At 48.4% G+C, this 22,568-nt stretch overlaps 1 protein-coding gene across 1 annotated transcript; it reads left to right on the top strand.

Moving 5' to 3' along the window:
• The first annotated feature begins 224 nt into the window (after nucleotides 1–224).
• On the top strand, nucleotides 225–22,469 carry MTRR (5-methyltetrahydrofolate-homocysteine methyltransferase reductase). The gene is made up of 15 exons (XM_049767918.1): nucleotides 225–246; nucleotides 2,096–2,239; nucleotides 4,255–4,408; nucleotides 5,745–5,862; nucleotides 6,622–6,982; nucleotides 7,483–7,605; nucleotides 12,232–12,385; nucleotides 13,588–13,676; nucleotides 16,129–16,309; nucleotides 17,782–17,824; nucleotides 18,020–18,191; nucleotides 19,166–19,284; nucleotides 20,040–20,132; nucleotides 20,218–20,397; nucleotides 21,795–22,469. The coding sequence occupies exons 2-15, from the start codon at nucleotides 2,111–2,113 to the stop codon at nucleotides 21,937–21,939; spliced, it is 2,061 nt and encodes a 686-aa protein (XP_049623875.1). The 5' UTR covers nucleotides 225–246; nucleotides 2,096–2,110; the 3' UTR covers nucleotides 21,940–22,469.
• Nucleotides 22,470–22,568: the final 99 nt, after the last annotated feature.

The raw sequence follows: 22,568 nt of genomic DNA, 5'->3' as shown, positions 1-22,568 counted from the left end.
CTGTACGCCGCCGACTCGCGCAGCCATGGACCCTTCAGGGCCTCGTGGGCCTCCGTAAGTGCGCGCCGCCGTGGGGAGCAGATGTGCGCCTGCGCGCGGGTGTCACCGGCCACGCCTCTATCTATCCCATTGGTCGGTCCAGGTTACTCCCCAGCTTCCTATTGGCTGTATTTTCGGAGCATGCGCCGTTTAGACGGTAGGCGGGGTCGAGCGTCTCCGGGTATGTCTGGCCCCGCGCGCTGACAGGTGAGCACTGGATAGCAGGTTTCGGGTCTCCCGGGCCACTGGGACGCTGTACTCGGGGGGTGTCGGCCCGGGTTTATTGGGCCTGTGGGTTCTGCGTTTCTCCGGCTTCTAGAATTAGGGCCCGAGGGATTGGGGGATTTGCCCGTTGCTCCTCTGCCCTACCCCGTCTTGCGGGTGCTGGGGAGCCCCCAATGGAGACACGATTTGGGGGTGCTGGGGCCACGGGGACCTTTGTCCTTGCAAAACCCTCGAACTAACTGGCGGGGCCCCTGGATGAGCAAGAGGGGAAGGACAGGAGTGGCTGGATCTTCTTTTTTGATCTGTTGATTTTGTTTGGGGCCCCCGCTTGGCTGTCACTCCTGGCGGGGCTCTGGAACCATAAGCGATGCTGGGGGCGGGAGCCTTTGGTAAACGCTGTGTGTGCAAGGTCCCTACTAGCTTGTGGTATCATCTCTGGTCCAGAGATGTGCGTGTCTTGCACTTTAGTCCTTGTGATCTCTTAGGAAAAACAAGTAAGTCGAACCCTTCTGTGGACGGAAGATATATTTTCTTTTTCATATATGCGTACGCAGGTGCATGCATATATTTAATATTAAGTATAATTTGAACAGTATGTGCAGGGATCAAGAATTTTGCCATTTTAATATGTGTTATATTACCATATAGTAATAATACAATAATAATTATACATTATAATATACTGCATAATATATGTCATAATATAACACTCGTAATAATTCTAATTGAATATAATAATTGCAATAATTATATAATAGCAAAATATAATATATGTTACCTGTTATAATATATATTTTAATATATATAAAAACACTGGGAGGGAGGTTTGGGCTACCCTTGATCTGCTCAACGTTTTGAGTGCCAGGGACTGAACTAGAGGTCAGCCACATGCAAGACAAGCATCCAGATCCCTGTAATGGGATTTCTGCCATTTTAATGGGATTTTTGTTTGTTTTTATTTGTTTGGGGGTTGCCCATCTGATGGTGCTCAGAGCTTACTCCTGACTGTGCTCTGTGACACACTGGCAGTGCTCTGGAAACTGTATGGGATTGATGCTGAGGGTTAAATGCTGGCTGAACACATGCAAGGCAAGTACTGTACCTGCTGTACTGTCTCCAGTCCATGTTTTGCCTTTTTGTAAAAGTAAAAAACAGGTTTTATTGGGAGGTTACTGAAGAAGGGGAGGGAGAGGCTAAGAAAGAGAGAGAGTACCATGCTCAGGAGAGAGTTTGAGCTTCTCCAAGGGTACGGAGAGCCCCCGTACACAGGCCAGTGTGAAGCTAGGAAAGTTCCATTTCAGAAGGAGAGATGTGGGTGACACATGCTCAAGAACCAAGGACCAGGCGGCCCATTTACCCTTTGCTTTCCTTTTTCTTAAGAGAACAGAGATTTTTTTTTTTTCATTCTCTGTCTGGGAGGAATAGTCACTCTGTTTTCCATTTGGGTCATCTCAGGTCATTCCTAAAGCTGTGCAGTTTGGAGTGAATTTAAATCCAAGTGATCTGATTCCAGATTCATGTTTGGGTGGTGAGCAACTCCTTCATGGTAGGGGATTACAGGATGCCAGCGATTCAGTCCTCTGCAGAATGTAAGCTTCAATCCTTGGTGCTCTCTCTTGGGCTGCGGAATCAGGTTTCCACCCCTCCGGAGATAGAGTTCATTCCTGTGTTCTCAGAGGCTAGATGACATCCTCATTGGTCTCCTGGATAGTTAATGCAATATACAGAGATTCCCTTCCTGGGCAGTGGCGTCTTTTGTTCCAGAGATTACAGAGGAGACTGAATTCCTGTTCAGTAGAATGCAAATCCATTGGGCTTTTCTCTTCCTCAGAGCTTGTGCAGGGGGATGAGGCGGTTTTTGTTGCTCTACGCCACACAGAAAGGCCAGGCAAAGGCCATCGCAGAAGACATCAGTGAGCGGGCAGCCGCCCACGGCTTTTGTGCCGAGCTGCACTGCATCAGCGAGTCGGACAAGGTAAGGATGAGTGAGGCTCTCGGGCCAGTGATGGTGCATTGAAATAGCAAAACATTATATCAGATGCCACCATAGCATTTGTTCTTACACTTAAATCTAATTGGAGAATTTCTCCTCGAGTTGTGCATTGTTTTCTGACACATCAGTGAGTATTTGAATGAAGAGCAACAGTTTCCAAAACCAAAATGCTCCTAGGAGTGAAATTCTTTGCTTATCTCAAGAACAAATCCCATATGGACTTTCCAGCCTTTTGACCCAATACCCTGATTGTATTTAACCCAAAACAGAGCCTTTGCTGTCAGACTAAGATCTTGCAAGTTGATTCTGCCATTTTTCTTCATTTCTATTTATTAGAAGCACCTTGGTTGACAATCCAATGCCAATGTGATGGTTTCATGTCTTTCATGTCCTCATACCCACCGCCAGCATCTGTGTCCACCATTATTGTTGCATGGTTCTGGAGAGAAAATGTGGAATTCTGGGGAAACCTTCTATTCCATCAGGGGTGAATGGTCTGGGTTTCCTGCCTACTTAGGCTGTGTCAGGCCACATCATATCTGTGATCTTTCTTGACATTGCCTTGAGATGAGGTTCTGCTCCAGACTCCAGTGTTAGCCCTTTAGCTTTCAAAATCAGCTCAGTCCTTCCAGGGAATCTGTTTGGTGCTCCCCACTTGTGATAAGTCCTCCTCTGGCCTTTCTTGTACCCTGAATTCCAAATTCTAGACTAGGTGAATTTTTGCCCAACCTGGAGAAGGAGAGACTCTCTGATCACATCAGACAGCTTAGCCAAGGTAACTCTGGACCACTCAGTAGAGAACATTCTGGAAGACACCCCCATTGGCAGGCCCACATTTCTCCATGACCTCTGAGAGCATTTGCTTTGTGACCACTGCATGCTAGGTGCTTTTCAAGACTCTGGAAGCCCCACAAGAGTCACCATCACTGCTGGCTTCAAAGTGGGTCCTCTGGGGTTCCTTTGGAGGTAGGGATCAGGATCTGTAACTGATGAGCTTTATGTGAGGAGTTGGTTTTATTTTTTAGACGCCACCATGTGCTGCAACTGTGGTGGTGGGACACAGGGCACAGTGGCTTCAGTAGATCAGACGGTGGCGCAGCCCACTAATGCCAGCTTTACAGGTGTCAGTGTTGAGCCTGCCTGGTGGACTCTCTGCTTCCTCTCTTACCAGATACATCAAGGGATGAGCAAGTGAGTCTTTCAAGCAGATTCAGGGGTGTTTGTGATCATGAGAAGTCATGACAGGTCAAGAAGCAGTACTTTTAGGAGTGCTTATATTTTCTTTTTTTTTTTTTTTTTTTTTTTTTGGTTTTTGGGTCACACCCGGCGGCGCTCAGGGGTTACTCCTGGCTGTCTGCTCAGAAATAGCTCCTGGCAGGCACGGGGGACCATATGGGACACCGGGATTCGAACCAACCACCTTTGGTCCTGGATCGGCTGCTTGCAAGGCAAACACCACTGTGCTATCTCTTCGGGCCCTGGAGTGCTTATATTTTCAGGAGACTTTTGAAACTCAGAAGCCTCAAAGTAGCACAGGTCAGCGCCCACAATGGTCTCAACTCTTTGCAAAACCTCACCCAGGTTCCCGATAACTTGGGGAGTCATTAGCAACCTCCTCAAATGCATACACTTCTCCATGCTTAAGGCTGTGGGTACCATGATACAGAAGGTGGAGCTGATCAGTTAAGTCAGCACCATGAAGCCCTGTCCTCCTGAAAGACCCTCCAGGGGTCAAAGCATTTGCCTTGAAGGTGGCCAACCCCTGGCAGTTCATGGCTTCCTGAGCACTAGGTTGGCCCCTGAGTACAGAAAAGTAAACCCTGAACCCTCTGCTGGATGTGGTTCCAATCTTACCCCCTGCCTAAACCCCTCATATCCCCCCCCCCCCATGTCAAGGGGGGTGAGGAGTGAGTCAAGACCAGCCTGGTCTTCCCTGGTCCCTGAGCTGCATAGATGTATGTTGCTCTTTCTGACCCACCCACCTTCCCTCCTTGTAGTACGACCTAAGAACGGAAACGGCCCCTCTGGTGGTTGTTGTCTCTACCACGGGCACCGGGGACCCACCCGACACAGCCCGAAGCTTCGTCAGGGGCCTCCAGGACCGGACTCTGCCGGCTAATCGCCTTGCTCACCTGCGCTACGGATTGTTAGGTATGTCCAGTCTGAAGCTGGTGCCTGCTTTAGTCTGGGGGCTTTAGGGAGCTTGGAAAACCAGGGCACCTGAGTTTCTGTCCTAGTCTTTTCTGAATGGAAAGAAATTCTCTGTCTGAGATGTCCTGAGTGTGTCTGCGGCCTCTCAGCACCTCAAGGCAGAGATTTTGGTCTTGCTTGGTTTGGCTTTAGATGGTGCCTGGAACCCAGAGCACAGGCCTGTGAGGGTGCCCCTTGCCCTGAACCCAAGCCACTCTCAGCACATTCTTGCCCTGGGTGAGAGTGTGAGAACATTGGGGTCTGCACCCCACAAAACCCCCTGGACTCACAGAAAATAAACCCCTGAAAACAGGTTCAAAGGACTAGTTTCTGATGTAAACCAGTGTTTTCTCAACTTTTCTCCCACCATTTCTTTTTGTGCACCCAACCCCATCTCCACCTCATCTTGTGATACCCCCGTCACCCCATTGATGTGATTTTCCTCTGTGGTCCCCTTGGAAGGAAGATTTGTTGCCCACAGGGGGCCTGTCCCCGGCCCCTGGCTGAGAAATGATGGTTTTTCAAATCTGTTTGGGGCCAGAAGCCACTGTGCCTCAGATGAGGGCCAGAGACTGTAACAGGAGGCCAGTGGGTCCCTCCAGGTTCTTAACCTGATGAGCTGCTCTCTCATGAGTGTTCCCTCTCTCTTGTTCCCTGGCTGCTGAGTCAACAGTGAACAGGTGGATGTGGTTGTGCCCAGGACTTTTCCATTTTAAACCCTGAAATCCTGTGGTTTGAGAGTCCCTGTCATGGATCATGAAAATCTGCAGCTAGACATGTGTGCATGCCATGCCTGTTTTCATCCATATACACGCCACTACCTATTTCTTTTTTTGTTTTTTTGCACCACACGCAACAGTGCTTAGAGCTTACTCCTGGCTCTATGCTCAAGGATCCCCCCTGGTGGGGCTTTGAGAACCATAGGAGGCCCCAGGGTTGAAGCCATATAGTCATGTACCAGGAGAGCACCCTTTAGCAGCACATTTATTGCTCTGGCCCTTTGTTTGAAAAGCCCAACTAGTCCTTGCTTTTAGACCTCTGTCTTTTAAGAGTCCTCGAAATGGAAACTACTTGGTAACTGGTCCAAAGTATTCGCTGTTATTTCAGTCAGTGTCTAGTACTTGCCATGGTAGTAACAGAAGGACATTGCTCGCATCATTAGTCTGATGGCTAATCAGCTCCAGCATTCTGGAGTGAACCTTAATGTCATTTCTGGGTGAATCTAGGAGACATGTTCTGACTCTTCTCTGTTTCCCCAGTGCTCCCCTTGCATACTAACAGCCTGGCTGCCCTTTAGGTCTGGGGGACTCGGAATATACCTACTTCTGCAACGGAGGCAAAGTCATTGACCGGCGGCTCCAGGAGCTCGGAGCACAGCATTTCTATGACACGGGGCATGCTGACGACTGTGTGGGGTGAGAGCCTGTGCTCCTTCCCTTCCCTTCTTGTCGCCTCAGGTGGTCTTGACCTTCCTCTGTGTGGGAGCAGAGTGGGGGGTTGATTCCTCAGCAAGGTGTGTGCTTCTGAACTGAGGTCTAGCCCCTGAGCTGTTGAAGCCCAGGTCTGGGAAGAATGGCACATTTGGGTGCTGAGTGGACAGAGGGAGAATGTGGCCTGGTTTGGACCCTCTGACTCTGGGATGTTGCTGTGGCCTTTGCTTCTGGGAATTTGGTGGGGTTTCCTGACCCTGCCATGCACCCGGTGAAGGGCTCACTTGCTACTCTTAGGTGGGGCTCAGCCTGCCCAGTTTTGAGAGAGGATGGGGTCTGGCCTTCTTGTCCCAAGTCACTGCCCGGAATCCACTCGGCACTGTTTGACACATCTGAGTTGTTTAGCTGCTAGTTCCTTATGTAACCCCCCCCCCCCACACACACACACGCATACAGACATGGCTTCAGCACAGACAGACCTTCAGCCCTTTACTCCCTCCTGTAGACTCACTTTTTTTTGTTTTGTTTTGTTTTTTGTTTTTTGGGTCCACAGCCAGTGGTGCTCAGGGGTTACTTCTAGTTCTGTGCTCAGAAATTGCTCCTGGCTTGGGGGACCATATGGGATGCCAGGGATCAAACCCATGTCCATCCTGGTGAGCCATTTGCAAGGCAAACGCCCTACCGCTGTGCTACTGCTCCTGCTCCTAGACTCACTTTTGTCCTTCCTTCCCCGGCCACATCCAGGTTAGAGCTTGTAGTTGAGCCGTGGATCGAGGGGCTTTGGGCCTCACTCACCAAGCACTTTGCATCTGGAGGAGGAGGAGGAGAAGACACCATGCCTGGGGATCCCCCAAGTGATCCGATGCCTGGAGGCCTCCCAGCAGCACCCACTGCCCCCCAAAGCACAGGGGCTATGACCAGCCTTGAGTCTCAGCTGCAGCTTCTCCACATAGACAAAGCAGACAGCAGGACGCCAGGGGCTCTCCCCACCCAGGTCCAGGCCACGTTGGCCTGCTCAGTGCCTCCCCTGTCAATTGCCTCTCTTACGGTCCCTGCGTCCCCACCCAGATTCCTCCAGGTGCACCTGCAGGACCCACTGGACCAGGTAAGCAGTAACTCTGCTCTTCCCTGCCCTGCTTCTGCCCCCACCTGCTTCCTTAGTCACATGGGCCTGGTCCAGGTGCTCAGTGCCCTGCCCACCCTGGTGTTTCTTGTCCAGGGTATTCTGAGTGAGGCCATTCTGGCCCTCAGTGGTCCCAGGACCATCTGTCTTTGTCTGTTCAGGCTGTTTTCCTGATCTATCCATGAGCCGCAGTGAACTCATAGCCAAGCGCCTTTTCCTGGGAAGGGGCTGGGGCCAGTGAGTTGGTGGGGGGTGGAGGGCTGGTTTATGCTCCCCTTTCCCTAAAGAACAGAGTGGAGCTGCCTGTATCTGCTGTTCTCAGAATGTCAGTTCCACAGAGCCTGGGCAAGGGTCTAAGTCTGAGCATTTCCTAGTGCCTCTCTATAGCCTTTGCAGAAAGGATCTTTGCCAGGGTGTCCTGTCGTCCCTGCTTGCCATCAGGGCAGAGGCAAGAACAGAGAGAACCCTGACTGTCCCCACAGGAGGAGAAGCAGGTGCCTGTGCCTGGGCCAGAGCCAGTATTTCGGGTTCCAGTTTCCAAGGCAGCTCAGCTGACCACAGCTGATGCGGTGAAGGCCACCCTGCTGGTGGAGTTGGACATCTCGGTGAGTGATGCGGGGTGTCTGCGGTGTGGGACATCACTGCTCTCTGCATTTCTCCCATCTATGCCTCCCTGACCACTGCCTGGTTGGCCCCAAACCCAAAAGACAACTTGAGTGGGGAAGCAGCTCCTAGAGCATCTCCCTTTCACCTCGGGGAAGGCCCTGAGATGTGGGCAGTGCTTGAGCAAAGCCAAGCTCATTGCTTGATTGAGTTATTGATTTGTTGATTGGCTTTTGAGCCACACCAAGTGATGCTCAGGGCTTACGCCTGGCTCTGCACTCGGGGTCACTCATGGTGGTGTTCAGGGGTCCCCATAGGAAGCTGAGGATGGAATTCACACGCCAGGCAAAAGCCCTTCCACTTTCTTGTCGCTCTATCCCCATCTTTTGAACATGTTAATGATCCATGCATGGCCTTGGAATATCCAGGTCTTCCAAACTGTCTGACTTTGTTTTCTTGCCATCAGGAGTCAAATGTTGATAGGTTGTGGGGTCCCCGGTTGTCCCTGGCAGCCTCGGGCTATGAGTATGCTGCCAGCAGCCCCTCTGCCCCTACTTCAACGGCCACCTCACTCTGAGTACAGCCCAACTGTGCCCAGCAATGTGTTTGCAGCCAGACTCAACCAAGCCCGGATCCACTATTAGTGCGTTAAGTGAAACAAAAGATTCTGGAAATGGGGAGAAAATCAGCTTTCTGCAGTTTTTTGGGTTCTGGAATCTCCAAGTATCCCCCTCTCCTCTGTGTTCCATGGGTGGTTGGTACACCTGAGTTCAGTGCCTGACTCTGGACTGTGAAGATGCTCTTCCTTCCCCTCTCAGGGTTCAGAGAGGTAGAGGGTGCACTGTGTTGCTGAGATCTTTTTGTTTGTTTGGTTTTTGGTTTTTGAATCACACCTGGTGGTACTCAGGGTTTCCTCCTGGCTCTGCATTCAGGAATCATTCCTGATGGGCTTGGGAGACTCTATAGATTGCCAGCGATTAAACCCAGGTCAGCCAGTTGCAAGGCAAACTCCATCCTACTATGTTATCACTTTGGCCTCTGCAAGTAAAGAAAAAAAAAAGGTCAATACATTATAAGAAATGATGTTATGCCTCCATTAGCATCGGATAATTTCCTCGTAAACCCCTTAACTTATTTGATGGCATTTAGAATTTCCCATAGAACCCCAAATTTTACTCTGGAGAATATTCAGGAAAATAATTTTTTTATTTACTTATTCATTTATTATTTTGGTTTTTGAGGATTGATTATTTATGTTTGTTTGTTTTTTGAGTCATACTCAATAATAGTTAGGGACTACTCCTGGCTCTGCACTCAGGAATTATTCCTAAGTACAGAGGACCATTGGCTATGTCGGGGATCGAACCTAGGTTGGCTGCATGCAAAACAATAAATGTCCGTCCCATGGAGCTGGAGAGACGGCATGGAGGTAAGGCATTTGCCATTCATGATGAAGGTCGGTGGTTCGAGTCCCGGCATCCCATATGGTCCCCTGTGCCTGCCAGGGGCGATTTCTGAGCATAGAGTCAGGAATAACCCCTGAGCACTTCCAGGTGTGACCCCCGCCCAAACCCCCCCCCAAAAAAAAAAACCCCAAAAACCCTCCAAATGTTCTTTCCTCTGTGCTATGGTAACAGCCCCAGATCTTTTGACAAACTGTTCCCCATCCCAGAATTGTGTCTGTCTGTTCCCTTCAGAGCAGCTCATTGGTGAGAATTAGTAGAATTTCTTTCTTTTAGGCCGTGTTCGGATGGTCAACCTTAAGGGCATGAATATTCTTTTTTTTTAAATTTTTATTGTGGTCGAAGTGAATTACAGTTCCTTCACAGTAATATTTGAGGCACATAGTGACAATGAGTGAGGGACATTCCCATCACTAGTGTTGTACTCCCTCCACCCGTTTCCAGCATGCATCCCACATCTTCCTCCTTTACTGCCGTAATGCTAGTGCAACTGTTCCCCCTTGTACAGCTTGTTGTAGATTGGATATCAATTCTGTTGTTGTTGACTTTGGATTTGGTATTCACGTCTGATCAGGCAAGCAAGAAAGAGAAAAACTTGGAGGAGTTCGTCAAGGTATTATAAATATCCTTTTTTTTTTTTTTCTGGTTTTTGGGTCACACCCGGCAGCACTCAGGGGTCACTCCTGGCTCTACGCTCAGAAATCGCTCCTGACAGGCTTGGGGGACTGTATGGGATGCCGGGATTCGAACCACCAACCCTCCGCATGAAAGGCAAATACCCTACCTCCCTACCTCCATGCTATCTCTACGACCCCATAAATATCCTTTTTGAAGAAGAAAGGGAAAGAAGAAGAAAAGGTAGTAAAACAAAACAAAGCAGAAACGAAAAACAATAAGGGAGTATCAACAAAATTACAAAAGAATAAGCAAAGAATAAACCAAAAGCCAAAACCATCAGCTATGGGGAAAAAAAGGAAAAAAAAACCCAGACCAAAAACTTATTAAAAAAGGGTTGTGTTTCTTCTTCTTCTCCTCCTCCTCCTCCTCGTCTTCCTCCTCCTCCTCCTCTTCCTCCTCCTCCTTCTCCTTCTTCTTCTTCCTCTTCTTCTTCTTTTTTTGCATAGGCAAGGTAAGTATTGGGGAAATTGCAGCGGGAATTCCCTTGGCCTAAGAGATATAGGGTTTCACCACCCTTGAAGCATACTGCCATGGGAACAACTACAGGCTGGAAGCTCACTCATTTACATGCCCCAAGGTCTTTGTATGGTGCCAGGAAACTTTCCATTCAGATGTGGGTGATGACATCTCGCCTCTGTAGCTGGAGATCTTGTTTGCATAGGTCATAGGGTGAAGGCTAGGAGAGAGTTTTTCTTCTGGTTCTAGGAGTTTTGTTCCATCACTGCTATTGTAATAAGTCTTCTGTAGTTAGTGACTTTGGTTTTTGTTTAGAACTTAGGACAGAGCCTAGGGTATAATCTTTAGCAGAGTTCCAGAAGTTCTGCTCAGTAGCAATTGTCAAAGAGACCTCTGGAATTAGAGATCTTGGTTTTTATAAAAATCCTAGGCTGAGGCCTAGGCTAGGAATTCCTCATTGGTCCCTTGATAGGCTGTCAGTCTTCTGTAAATATTTGTCAGTCTTCTGTAGATAGCCAATTTTGGTTTTTGCTTAGGGCAAAGGGTGACATGTCTCCTGGTTGCATCATACTGTTAGGTGCTGAGATGGGGTAGCACTCTCTTAGCTCAAGTTGTTGCCGTTTCCTCATATAAGGATGTCATGTTAAAACTGGTGCAAGTTGGTGCCGGGACAGCATTCAGAGTTTCCCTCAGAGGAGTTTGGTTCCTGGTGCTGTTGTTGGGACCTGTGTCAGTTCCATGTCTGGAATCTGGGGTTCTGAGTTGGTCGCTGTCTGCTCATGTGGAGTCTAAGTTGGGTCTACATGACATATGCTTATGGTGGGAGACGACCCTGTATTTTAAAAAATATGAGTTCTTGGGCCTGGAGAGATAGCACAGCGGCGTTTGCCTTGCAAGCAGCCGATCCAGGACCAAAGGTGGTTGGTTCGAATCCCGGTGTTCCATATGGTCCCCCATGCCTGCCAGGAGCTATTTCTGAGCAGACAGCCAGGAGTAACCCCTGAGCACTGCCGGGTGTGGCCCAAAAACAAAAACAAACAAAAAATATGAGTTCTTATCCCTAATAAATAAGAGCTTGTTTTTGTGCATAATAATTCCCTTTATTTAGAATGCGTATGCAAAAGGGTATTGTGACATACTATATTGCTGGTGGATTGGGAGGTTAAGAATGATAGTTTGCACAATCTCTGTGCCCTGGCTTTGACCCGAGGTTTTCTTGCAGGTTTTTGTACCAAGCAGAATCAAAACAGGTGAGGTTGGAGAGAGAAAGAGAGAAGAAAAAATATTATATCTGTATCCATACAGATATATAACTAAAGAAATAAAAATACATTTAAAACAGGTATTAAAGAAAAATGCTGTTTATGAGGCTGACTTACTTTTGTGAATAAACTGACTAGGAGGTATTATTATAAACACATAAAGGAAATATAGGCTTCCCTATTGAGTCTTTTGAGATATTCTTGTGGTGGGGGAGACCAGGGCATTTTATTTTTCACACATCGTGTCTTATTGAGTTTACAAAATTATTTGTAACCATGAGGATAAATGTCCTTGGACTGGGGTCCTTCTGGGGCCAAGTCAGTGGCATGCAAAAGTCCATGATTAGGAGGGTAAGAAGAAGGGTTATGAAGCATGAATCAGGTATATTGGTTGTAATTTCTTGCCAAGGCATGTGACGTGGGGCTGGGAGGGTGTCCTTTTGGTTTGGGAGCTTGGTGATTGTTTATTAGAGCAGGAGGTTGGTCCTGGTACCTACTGGGTTAATAACTCAGGGTAAAGAGGGTTAAATAAGGAAGGATAATGAATCAGGATTGGGGGATGAGAGGCTAGAAGAATTTCTGAAGAGGGGTAATATATAAGAGGGGCTATATACAATTAAGGCATGGCTTGTTTACAATTTAGGTTTGGCAATTAGAGAGGAGTCCACTGTCTACAAACTCAGGGCATGAATATTCTTGTGACAAAGCCCAAGACGCTTGATTTCATCAGGGCCTCAACCTTCCCATCTCTGCCTTACTTCTCTTGTAGCAAACAGACTTTTCGTATCAGCCAGGAGATGCTTTCAACGTCTTTTGCCCAAACCGTGAGGCAGAGGTCCAGGAGCTGCTCCAGCTGCTACAACTGGCAGATCGGGCAGAGCATCGTGTGATCCTGGAGGTCTTGCCCGACACCCAGAAGAAAGGTGCAGATGTGTTTCCGACCCCAGATATGATCCTGTGTCCCCACATATGCCCTCCCTACTCCCGCAGTCTAGGCGCCATACTCTGGCATCCAGAGATAGGAGAGAGGAGCCAGACATGGCCTGCAAGTGTGGGCTGGTGGGAGGTTTGTTCCAATGTTTTCTTCCTCTGGCTGGTGGGTGTTTTTTTTTTTTTGCTTTTTTTTTTTAGTTTTCAGGCCACACCCATCGGTTCTCAGGGGCTACTCCTTGCTCTGTGCTCAGAGGTCACTCCTAGAAAGCTCTGGGGACCCTCTGGAACATTGGGGATTAAACCCAGTTTGGCTGCCTGCAAGGCATGCTAGCATTCTACCTGCTGTGTTATTGTTCCAGCCACAAGGGTTTGTGGGTTTGTTTGTTTTTTTTTAACTACCTTCTGCAAGTTCAGTGGCTGTTCTCAGCTCAAGGGTTGTTCGAGGTTCTCTTGGGTGCTGGAAATGGAGTCCACCTGCAGATCTTGATCACTTGGAGCTGCCCGACCAGTCCAAACTCACCTGGATCCCGAGTTTACATGTTACACTCGTGACCCAGTAAACCTCTTCAATGTTTTCCTAATGTGCTTTTTTTTCACCTAATTCCCCTTGCTTACTTAACACATAAAAAATGATTATTTCTTGATTACGAAACAAGCTAGTGTTGTTAGCTATTTTCTTGGAATCTTGAACCGAGGTTCAGTCATTCTAAAATTTTTTCATTTTGAGAATGTGAAATTTTTAATGGGCTTCTGCGAGGTTTTTTGGATCTTTATGTCTTGTTTTAGAAAAAATTAAGTATTTCTTTTATTTACTATATCTATATTGTTTCATGGCTGATAGAATGTGGCTGATACTTTTTAGTAATTTCTAATTTGTCATTTACATTTTTATAATTTAATAATTTAAATAATATTTTAATATTAATAATTAAATACATTTAAATTTGATCTATGTACATTTTTGTAAGTTTTTGTGACATTTTGTCATTTAAATTACAAAAATTAATGTGGTCGATTATAATTTATTTTTCTGCTGTATAGATGTGGAGGATTTTTTTTCTCTGCCTGTACTTTGAAAACCTTGTAGTGTGAAGTTTTGCCTTTGGCTGTATTTCTAGGCATATTTAAGAATCCCCGTGTCCCCTGTTCTGTGTACCTGAAACTCATGACCCCTGTTTTGTTTCCCTTGAAGGAGCGGTGTTACCACAGCATATCCCAGAGGGACGTTCACTCCGCTTCCTCCTCACCTGGTGCTTGGACATCCGGGCGCCTCCTAAGAAGGTACCTCGTGACACTACCCACACTGAGCTTGGGGCCCAGCACATCCTGTGGGCATTGCCCTCTGGAACCTAGCAAAGCCTCTCCTGCCCTGCGTGTCTGGCAGGGTGCCTCCCCGACTCTTATTTTTTTTGGGGGGGGGAATTGGGTCACACCTGGTGATGCTCAGGTTACTATTGGCTCTGTGCTCAGAAATTGCTACTAGTAGGCACAGGGGACCATATGGGATTTTGGGGTTCAAACCACCGTCTTTCCTGAATCAGCTGCATGCAAGGCAAAAGCCTTACTGCTGTGCTATCTCTTTGGCCATCTCTGACTCTTGTGGTGTATCTGTCACCCTCATGCCCCAATTTTTTTTTTTTTTTGGGAGGGTCACACCCGGCAGCGCTCTGGGGTTACTCCTGGATCTACACTCAGAAATCGCTCCTGGCAGGCTCAGGGGACCATATGGGATGCCGGGATTCGAACCTTACCTCCATGCTATCTCTCTGGCCCCTCATGCCCCGATTTTCATGTTGTGCCTTGGTTGAGATGCTGTTGCTTGCTGAGGTGAGATGTTGGAGGGTCGTCTTTGTCATGGCTTATCAATGCGGATCCCATTGCTGCCCACTGTCCCCTCTGTCCTGGCCACCAGAGTCAGTCACATCCTCAAAAGCACCTTCCAGGGGTCTCAAATTCAATTTACCTGGGGGCCACAGGAGACAAAGTTGGGGTGATCCTTGAGTACAAAGTCAGTAGTAAGCCTTGAACATTGGGGTGTGTGACCCAAACAACTAAAACAAAACAAAACAAAAAAAGATTCCTCTAGGGCAGGGTCACAAAATGTTGTAAGAAGGGCTGCAAATGGCCCGCGGGCCTCGAGTTTGAGATCCCTGTGAGCTTTTTCACGGGCTCAGTCCCAGTCGCTTTTGAGATATGCTGTGTGACCACTAGATGTCAGTGTTAGATCAGGAGCTGAGCTGGCCAACTCGTTTCCTGCCCAGGCTATGGTTGGGCGTCCAAGCGGCATTTGTGGCTGCTCTGGGGTCCTGGAGAATGCTGTGTCAGCTCCCTGGGGTGTCTCCAGAGACCAAACGCTCAGATTCATTCTCTAGTTGCCCTGGGAGGAAATGTCACTCTGGTGAGAATGTCTTGGTGAAATTCCAAGTGAATTTACAAGTTTTGTTCAACCTTCTCATTTAAAAAATTTTAAGCAAATTTTTAATTTGAGGATAGCACAGTGGTAGGGTGTTTGCCTTGCACGTGTGCCTTGCCGGTCTGTGATGGATCCAGGTTCGATTCTCGACATCCTATCTGATCCCCTGAGCCTGCCAGGGGCGATTTCTAAGCACAGAGCCAGGAGTAATTCCTGATCACTGATGGGTATGACCCAAAAAACAAAAAACAAAAAGATTCTTTTTATCATATATGTGTGTGTAACATATATGTCTGTGTGTATTCCTTATTGTCCTTATTTATATATATATATGTATATATATATTTTTTTTTCCTATATATTATCATTACTGTAAAAATGAGTTTCTTTAGGGTCAACGTTCCAGGCACAAAAATAACACTCAGAATTAATGCTTGGGTTTTATTTTGCTGTGGAAAAAGTGAGCATATCTTGTGTTTTGGAATAGGACATTTTTACTTAAAGAGTAGGAGTTTGTGCTGGTGTGGGTAAATTATAGAGATACTTTCAGCATTTTTTTTGGAGGGATGCCACACCTGGCGGTGGTCAGGGGTTACTCCTGGCTCTGCACTCAGAAATTACTCTTGACAGGTTTGGGGTACCATATGAGATGCTGGGGATCAAATCGGGTCTTTCCTGGGTCAAAAGCATGCAAGGCAAACACCCTACCACTTTGCTCTTATTCCAGCCCCACTTTATTAAGTCATGCTCTTCTTATCACATTTATTTGAAATGCATATTTGGGGGGTGGAGGCATACCCAATGGTGCTCAGGGCTGACTTCTGGCTTTTACTCAGGTATTACTGCAGTAGGGTTTGGAGAACTATATGGGATACTGTGATCAAACTTGGGCTGGCCACCTGAAAGGCAAGCACACCAGGTATCTTATACCCTCTGTGCTGTATGGTTTTTGGGCCATCCCAGGCAGTGCTCATGGGTTACTCCTGGCAGGATTTGGAGACCATGTCGGATGCTGGGGTCTGCCACATATAAGGCCAATGCCCTAGTCACTGTGCTATACTTTGGTTCCCCAAACTCTAGCCTTAACCAAGTTTTATTTAATTTTTTTTTTTTGATACTACTACTAACAACAGTTCTTCACAAACATAATCCCAACCCCACACCATCACCTGTACCCATCTCCCCAAAAGGCACCAGCCTTCTTTCTCTTACCCCCGTCAGTGTGGGGGTCAGGTCATCCTTTGAGAAGTAGAGCTGCGGTTCATCAGTGTCACGATTCTTGCCCATCCTCAGTGACTGTCCCTCACCCCCCCCCCCCAGGCCTTCCTGCGGGCCCTAGTGGACCACACAGGCCAGGAGGCCGAGCGGCGGCGACTGCAGGAGCTGTGCAGCAGGCAGGGAGCACCCGACTACAACCGCCTGGTGCGTGACGCAGGCATGGGACTAGGGGACCTGCTGGCCACCTTCCCGTCCTGCCAGCCCCCACTAAGTCTCCTGCTAGGTGAGTGATGTACCCCTTCCTTTCCTTTCCTGTTCTGGGCCTCTGCTCAGCCCCCTGCAGCATGGTGGAGCACTTCTTAGGTGTTTGCCCATTGCCTTGTAGAATATCACTGTGCCATATTTTTTATAAAACTCTCTATTAATGCATACTCAAGCATGCTACAAAGTCAGGCTCTTCCATACACCTGTTTCTCTACCATATTAAAATTCTTCAGCGGTTTCAGAAAGTTCTTTCCCTATTTTTGCATAAATAGCTGATGAAATCCATGGCACATTGAACATGGGAATATAACTAAGTTTGTTAGTGTGTTTTTATTTTTATTTGTCTATTTGCTTGGTTTGATTTTGTGGGCCACACCTGGAGATACTCAGGGGTTCCTCCTAGCTCTGAATGTAGAAATTATTCCTGGCACCTTGGGGACCATATGGGATGCTGAGGATCAAACCTGAGTTGGGTACAAGAAGACCAAGTGCCTTAATTGATATGTTCTAGCCTCATTCTTTTCTGTTTTGTTGTTGTTGTTGATTTTGGGCTTTGGACCACTCCCAGCATCTCTCAGGAGTTACTCTTGGCTCTGTGTTCTGAAATTAGTCCTGGAGGGTTCAGGTGACCATAAAAGATGCCAGGGATCGAACCCAAGTCAATCGTGTGCAAGACAAACATCTTACCTGCTGCATTATGTCTCTGGCTCCTTTATTAGTTTTGTTTTGTTTGGGGCCCCACACCTGGCCATGTGCAAGGCTTTCTCCTGGCTCTGCACTCAAAATTTACTACTAGTGTGTTTCAAGGAATCATCTGGGGTGCCAGAGATTGAACCCTGTTCAGTCAAGTGCAAGGCCAAGCACCTTCCCTACTGTGCTGTCTTCCCGGCATATGCCTATCTGCTTTTCATGGTAGAAAAATCTGGGTTTTCAGGATAACCTGTTTTCTGAATATCTGCACTTCTTCTTTATTGTTTGGTTATTGTTATGTAATTATAAGAAAAACTCTTTTGGGCCTAATAAGTATGTATTATAGCCACCAAAATTGGACTCATCACTCCATGAGGCCACATGATTCCTTCACTGTTCGGGATACTTCTGGGAAATTGCCTCCCTGAGGTCAGAAAATTGGGAGTTTCTGACTCTACAGGCTACTTGTGGGCCCTGATCCCTGTTACCTCGGATTCAAGAGCCAGCCTTTAAACAGAAGCACTAGTTTGGGGTAAAGGAAATACCACACATTATGTTGTGTGTATGTTTTATTTTTAACATCAAGAATTGGAAAGAAACCTTAGTTATTTTTATACAGACACAGTGGGTTTGCCTGTGCTTCAAAATGGTCAGAGGGGAAATGTATTGTTTAGATGCGCTAAGAGAAATAAGGATCCAGTTCCAGGCCCGAGTTTTGTTCCCCCACCTTCACCCTTGGCCTTTAATTCATAGTTGGGAGGAGTGAATGAATGACTGACACCACTTTTCTGTTCATTTTAGAACATCTTCCAAAGCTCCAGCCCAGGCCATACTCTTGTGCAAGGTACAGCATCCTACTCTCTCGGTGTTTTGGGACTCAGTGGGCATCATGGGGTGTTTGGGAGCCCAATGTTGGGTGTGTCCCAGGGGTCAGTGTTGGGATGTCCCAGAGGTCGGTGTTGAGTGTCCACTCCAGGCAGGCCTCCTCTGTCCTGACCCCTTGGTATCCGCTAAACCCAGATGACCACATGTCTTACAGCTCCAACCTACACCTACCTGGGCGGCTGCGCTTTGCCCTCAGCATCCTTGAGTTTCCGAGCCCGCGAGGAGCGGCTGATGTGCGTCGGGGCCTGTGCTCGGGCTGGCTTGCCCACCTGCTGGAGACCCAGCTCAGACCCCTCGGAGACCACAGGGGCAACCCCAGTCCTGAGGTGTGGGCTCTGGAAGGGGAGGGGTGGGGTTGGGTTGGGGAAGGAGGTGGCCATGGGCTCAGAAGCTTGTGGTGTGTGGGAAGCAGTATTGGCAGGAAGGTACACAGATGTGTGCACAGAAACACATTGCAAAGCATAATTATGGGGTGTGATATTCTCTCTCTTATACACAGACAGACATACACCCCTCAAAGCAAATGCGTGCTCTCTCTCGCTCTCTCTCTCTCTCTCTCTCTCTCTCTCTCTCTCTCTCTCTCTCTCACACACACACACACACACACACACACTCGCCTCAAAGCAAAAGTGCAGGGCCAGAGTGATTGCGCAATGGTAGGGCGTTTGCCTTGCATGTGGCTAACCCACAACAGACCTCGGTTTGATCCCTGGCATTCCATATAGTTCTCCAAGCCAGGAGTGATTTTTTTTAGCTCATAGCCAGGAGTAACCCCTGAGTGTCACCGGGTGTGGCCCAAAAACCAAAAAAAAAAAAAAAAAAAAAAGCAAATGTACAGAATGTGGTTGTGTGTGTGTCGTTCTCTCCCTCCCCTCTCTCCCCCTCCCTTTCTCTCACTCTCACATACACAAATCTCAAGGTTAATATGCAGAGTATGGTATTAAGTGTGTGTTCTCTGTTCTCTGTCTCTGTCTCTCTCTCACTCTCTCTCACACACACACACACACACATGAGATTCTCCCCTGTGTGCTGGAGCCTTTCAGAGCGAGGTCCTCTCCCTGTGCATTTGTCACTCGTGTTCGCAATGCCTGTCACCTGTTCCCTCCCGGCTCTCCTGAGGGTGGAGACCCACCCAGAGCCCATGTGCCCCGCAGGTGCAGCCTGGGGACAGACCCTGGCCGGAGAACCACCTTCTCTTGTGTCCTTAGCCAATAACATCTGGGCCACATGCTTTTCTTCAGGTGTTTGTGGTTGTTGATTGTTTCCCTGTTGTCTTCTGACCATGGGCTTAATATTTCAGATCTTTATCTCGCCTCGAGCAACAAATTCTTTCCATCTACCTGAGGATCCCTCCGTCCCCATCATAATGGTGGGCCCGGGCACTGGCTTAGCTCCCTTCATCGGGTTCCTGGAGCACCGGTGAGCTTCCCATGATTATTGACTGGGGGGGTACAGGTGATCATGGTAGGGACCTCTTTGGCTTCTGCATGATTTTTGCATTGGTGAACTTTCTGTTTAAAACAGTTTATATCAGGAGGCAGAGTGAGAGCACAGTGAAGAGGGCATTTGCCTTAGATGCTCAGCCAGTTTGATCTCTGGGTTCCCACTGGGTTCCCTGAACCTTCTAGGAGTTATTTCTGAGCAGCGAGCCAGGAGGAATCCTGAGCACTACTGGTGTAGCCCCAAAACCCAAATCAAACAAACAAATCAGCATCAGATGTATTAGGAGGAACCATGTGGTTGTGAGAAAGTGAGCAGGGAGCTACTTTCAGGGACTCTGCTCTGTGCCTGCTGGTGTTCCTGTGTTATTGAACCAGCTACGACAGCACAGATCTGACAGGGCAGGTCCTGGTCCTCAGTCACTGGCCCTCGGAGGTGGCTTTCTAGGATGCCAGATCTGAGTCATGGGTAGATAATCTCTTCTCTCCACAGCCCTGAGAGTGGAGCACTTATCAGTTTGGTGGTTTGGGGGTCACGTCTAGTGGTGCTCAAGGCAGACTCCTGTCTCTGCTCTGCCTCTGCTCCCTTGAGTGGGGTGATAATATGAAATCTTTGCATTCTACCCAAGCCTTTTCTCCAGGGAAACAGCCAGGTCATGGCCTTTGTCCCTGCCATGCCCTCAAAAGAGGGCTGTATGGTCTCTGCTACTTGGTCATGCCCTCCGTTACCCTCAGGGAGAAGCTGCAGGAAAAGCTCCCAGGGGCCCAGTTTGGAGCCACGTGGCTGTTCTTTGGCTGCAGACACAAAGAACGGGATTACCTGTTCAGGTACAGTGTGGCCCCAGCCTCCTGCCCAGCCCCATGTTGTCTATCTGTCCACCTTTGCTGATGCTGGGTGGGTGTTGTCTTTCAGGGACGAGCTCGGCCGGTTCCAGAAGCTTGGGGTCCTCACGCACTTGTATGTGTCCTTCTCGAGGGACCCATCTACAGGGGAAGATGCGCCTGCTCGATATGTGCAGGACAACCTGCGGCGGCTAGGCCCCCAGCTGGCCCGCGTGCTCCTGCAGGACAATGGGCGTGTCTACGTGTGTGGGTGAGCGAGGCTTGTGGTGGGAAGGGAACACGGCTACTCGGGGGGCCTGGCTGGAGCAGGACCAGCATGCAAAGATGAGACGGGAGTACCCTGGGGACACGTGAGATAGATGTTTGCCATGGAGAGAAGGAATGTGTGTGGCATGTACAATGTGTGTGTATGCACTGTGGAAATTGTGTGAGTGTCAGTGACTGGATGTGAGTAGGTGTGACTGAGTGTATGTGTTTATGTATCTATGAGTGTGAGAGTGGGTGTGTGAGTGTGTGACTGTAAGTGAGTGAGTGAATGAGTGTCTGGGTGACTGTGTGTGTGTCTGTGTGAGAGAAAGTGTGTGTGTTTGTGTATACGTTGGCAACCAGGCCTGAGTGAACAGGCATGAAGCAGGGGTGCCACAAGAATTAAGTAAACAAGACAAACATAAGGGAGAAATAGGAACATAAGGGAACCTGGTTCTTGCAGTTTCAGGACTCCCCTTCCTGTGTCAGGCCTGCAGGACAGGGGATGAGCTGAGCAAGCTGCCCTGGCCAGTGGGCAGCAACCAGGCTCAGCTCTTGACCCTTTGTAAAGATTTGGGCTTCCAGGGACCTGAACAATAGCACAGCACGCAGGGCATTTGTCTTGCATGTGGTTGATCTGGGTTTGATCCCAACCTGGTTTTTTTTTTTTTTTTTGGCCACACCCTGTGATGCTCAGGGGTTAGTTACTCCTAGCTATGCTATGCACTTAGAAATCGCTCCTGGCTTGGGGGACCATATGGGATGCCAGAGGATTGAACCATAGGTCTGTCCTAGGCTAGCATACGCAAGGCAATTGCCTTATGGCTTGCGCCACCGCTCCAGCCTCCCAACCCATTTTTGATTTCTTGCATCCCATATGGTCTCCTGAGCCTGCCAGAAGTTATTTCTGAGCACAGAACCAGGAGTAACCCCTGAGTACCATCAAGAGTGGCCCAAAAAACAAGCAAGAAAGTAAACAAAAAGTACATTAACTTTGAGGCCATAGTGGTAGCACAGTGGAGAGGGCATTTGCCTTGCACAGAGTTCTACCCAGTTTGATTCCTTGCATCCCTTAGCCTGCCAGGAATGAGACCTGAGCACAAAGCCAGGAATAACTCCAAGTGCTGCCAGGTATGGCCCAAAACCCAAAATAATAAAAAGTTAAAAAAGGTCTGGGATCCCCTGCTCAGGTGCCTTGAAAGGTTCATGGTTCAGTTGTGTGTCTGGAAGTTGCCCAGAGAGGTTTGGCAGTGGTTGTAATCAAGGCCACAAGGTCGCTGGACACCTGCTGGGAAATTGGGCAGGTGTCCAGCAGGTGTCCTGCGGTTGTTGGAGCAGTGCATACAAGACTCGGCCTTGTTCCTGCCTCTCACTGAGGCTGACACTGTTTTCATTCTCCAGAGATGCTAAGAACATGGCCAAGGATGTGAACGAGGCCCTGGCTGACATCCTGAGCCGAGAGGCAGGGCTGCCCAGTCTGGAAGCACTGCGGACTTTGGCCACGCTGCGGGAGGAGAAGCGCTACCTTCAGGACGTCTGGTCATAGGGGATAGAACCCAGCAGCATCTGTCTTGAGCTTCAGGCAGGACCAGGCATTTCTGACTGGGCAGGCCACATCCTGTCTCTAAACGCAACTATGTCGAGCCTCTTTTGGAGGAGAGGATGGGACATCGAGATGGAGCCCCTCACCGGCCTGTAGCCTAGAGCCCAGAGCGACCCTTATTCCCAGTGTGTCCAGGGAAGGAAGGTCTGGCTGGGCCAGCCTCGGGTCTGCATCTCCTGCTCCAGGGCACCTGGTTAGGATAATGCAATAGGGTTGGTTGGCTTATTTGTGGTGGTATTCGGGTTATTTCAGTTTTTGCAATCAGGATTCTTGGGGTTCCATATGGGATGCCAGGAATTGAACCCAGCTTGACCACATACAAGGCAAGCGCTCTCCCCACTGTGCTGTTGCTCTGATTTTTAAATTTTAATTTAATTAAAAAATTTTTTTTGGCTTTTTAGCCACATCTGGTGGCACTCAGGGCATATCCTTGGCTCTAAGCTCAGAAATCACTCCTGGGGCTGGAGCGATAGCATAGTAAGTCCTTTGCCTTGCACATGGCCAACATAGGGCAGACCCTGGTTCGAATTCTGGCATCCCATATGGTCCTCCGAGCCTGCCAGGAGGACTTC

This window comes from Suncus etruscus, chromosome 2, assembly GCF_024139225.1.
Source record: "Suncus etruscus isolate mSunEtr1 chromosome 2, mSunEtr1.pri.cur, whole genome shotgun sequence".
Taxonomy (NCBI): domain Eukaryota; kingdom Metazoa; phylum Chordata; class Mammalia; order Eulipotyphla; family Soricidae; genus Suncus; species Suncus etruscus.
This window is presented reverse-complemented; position numbering and strand designations above follow the sequence as displayed.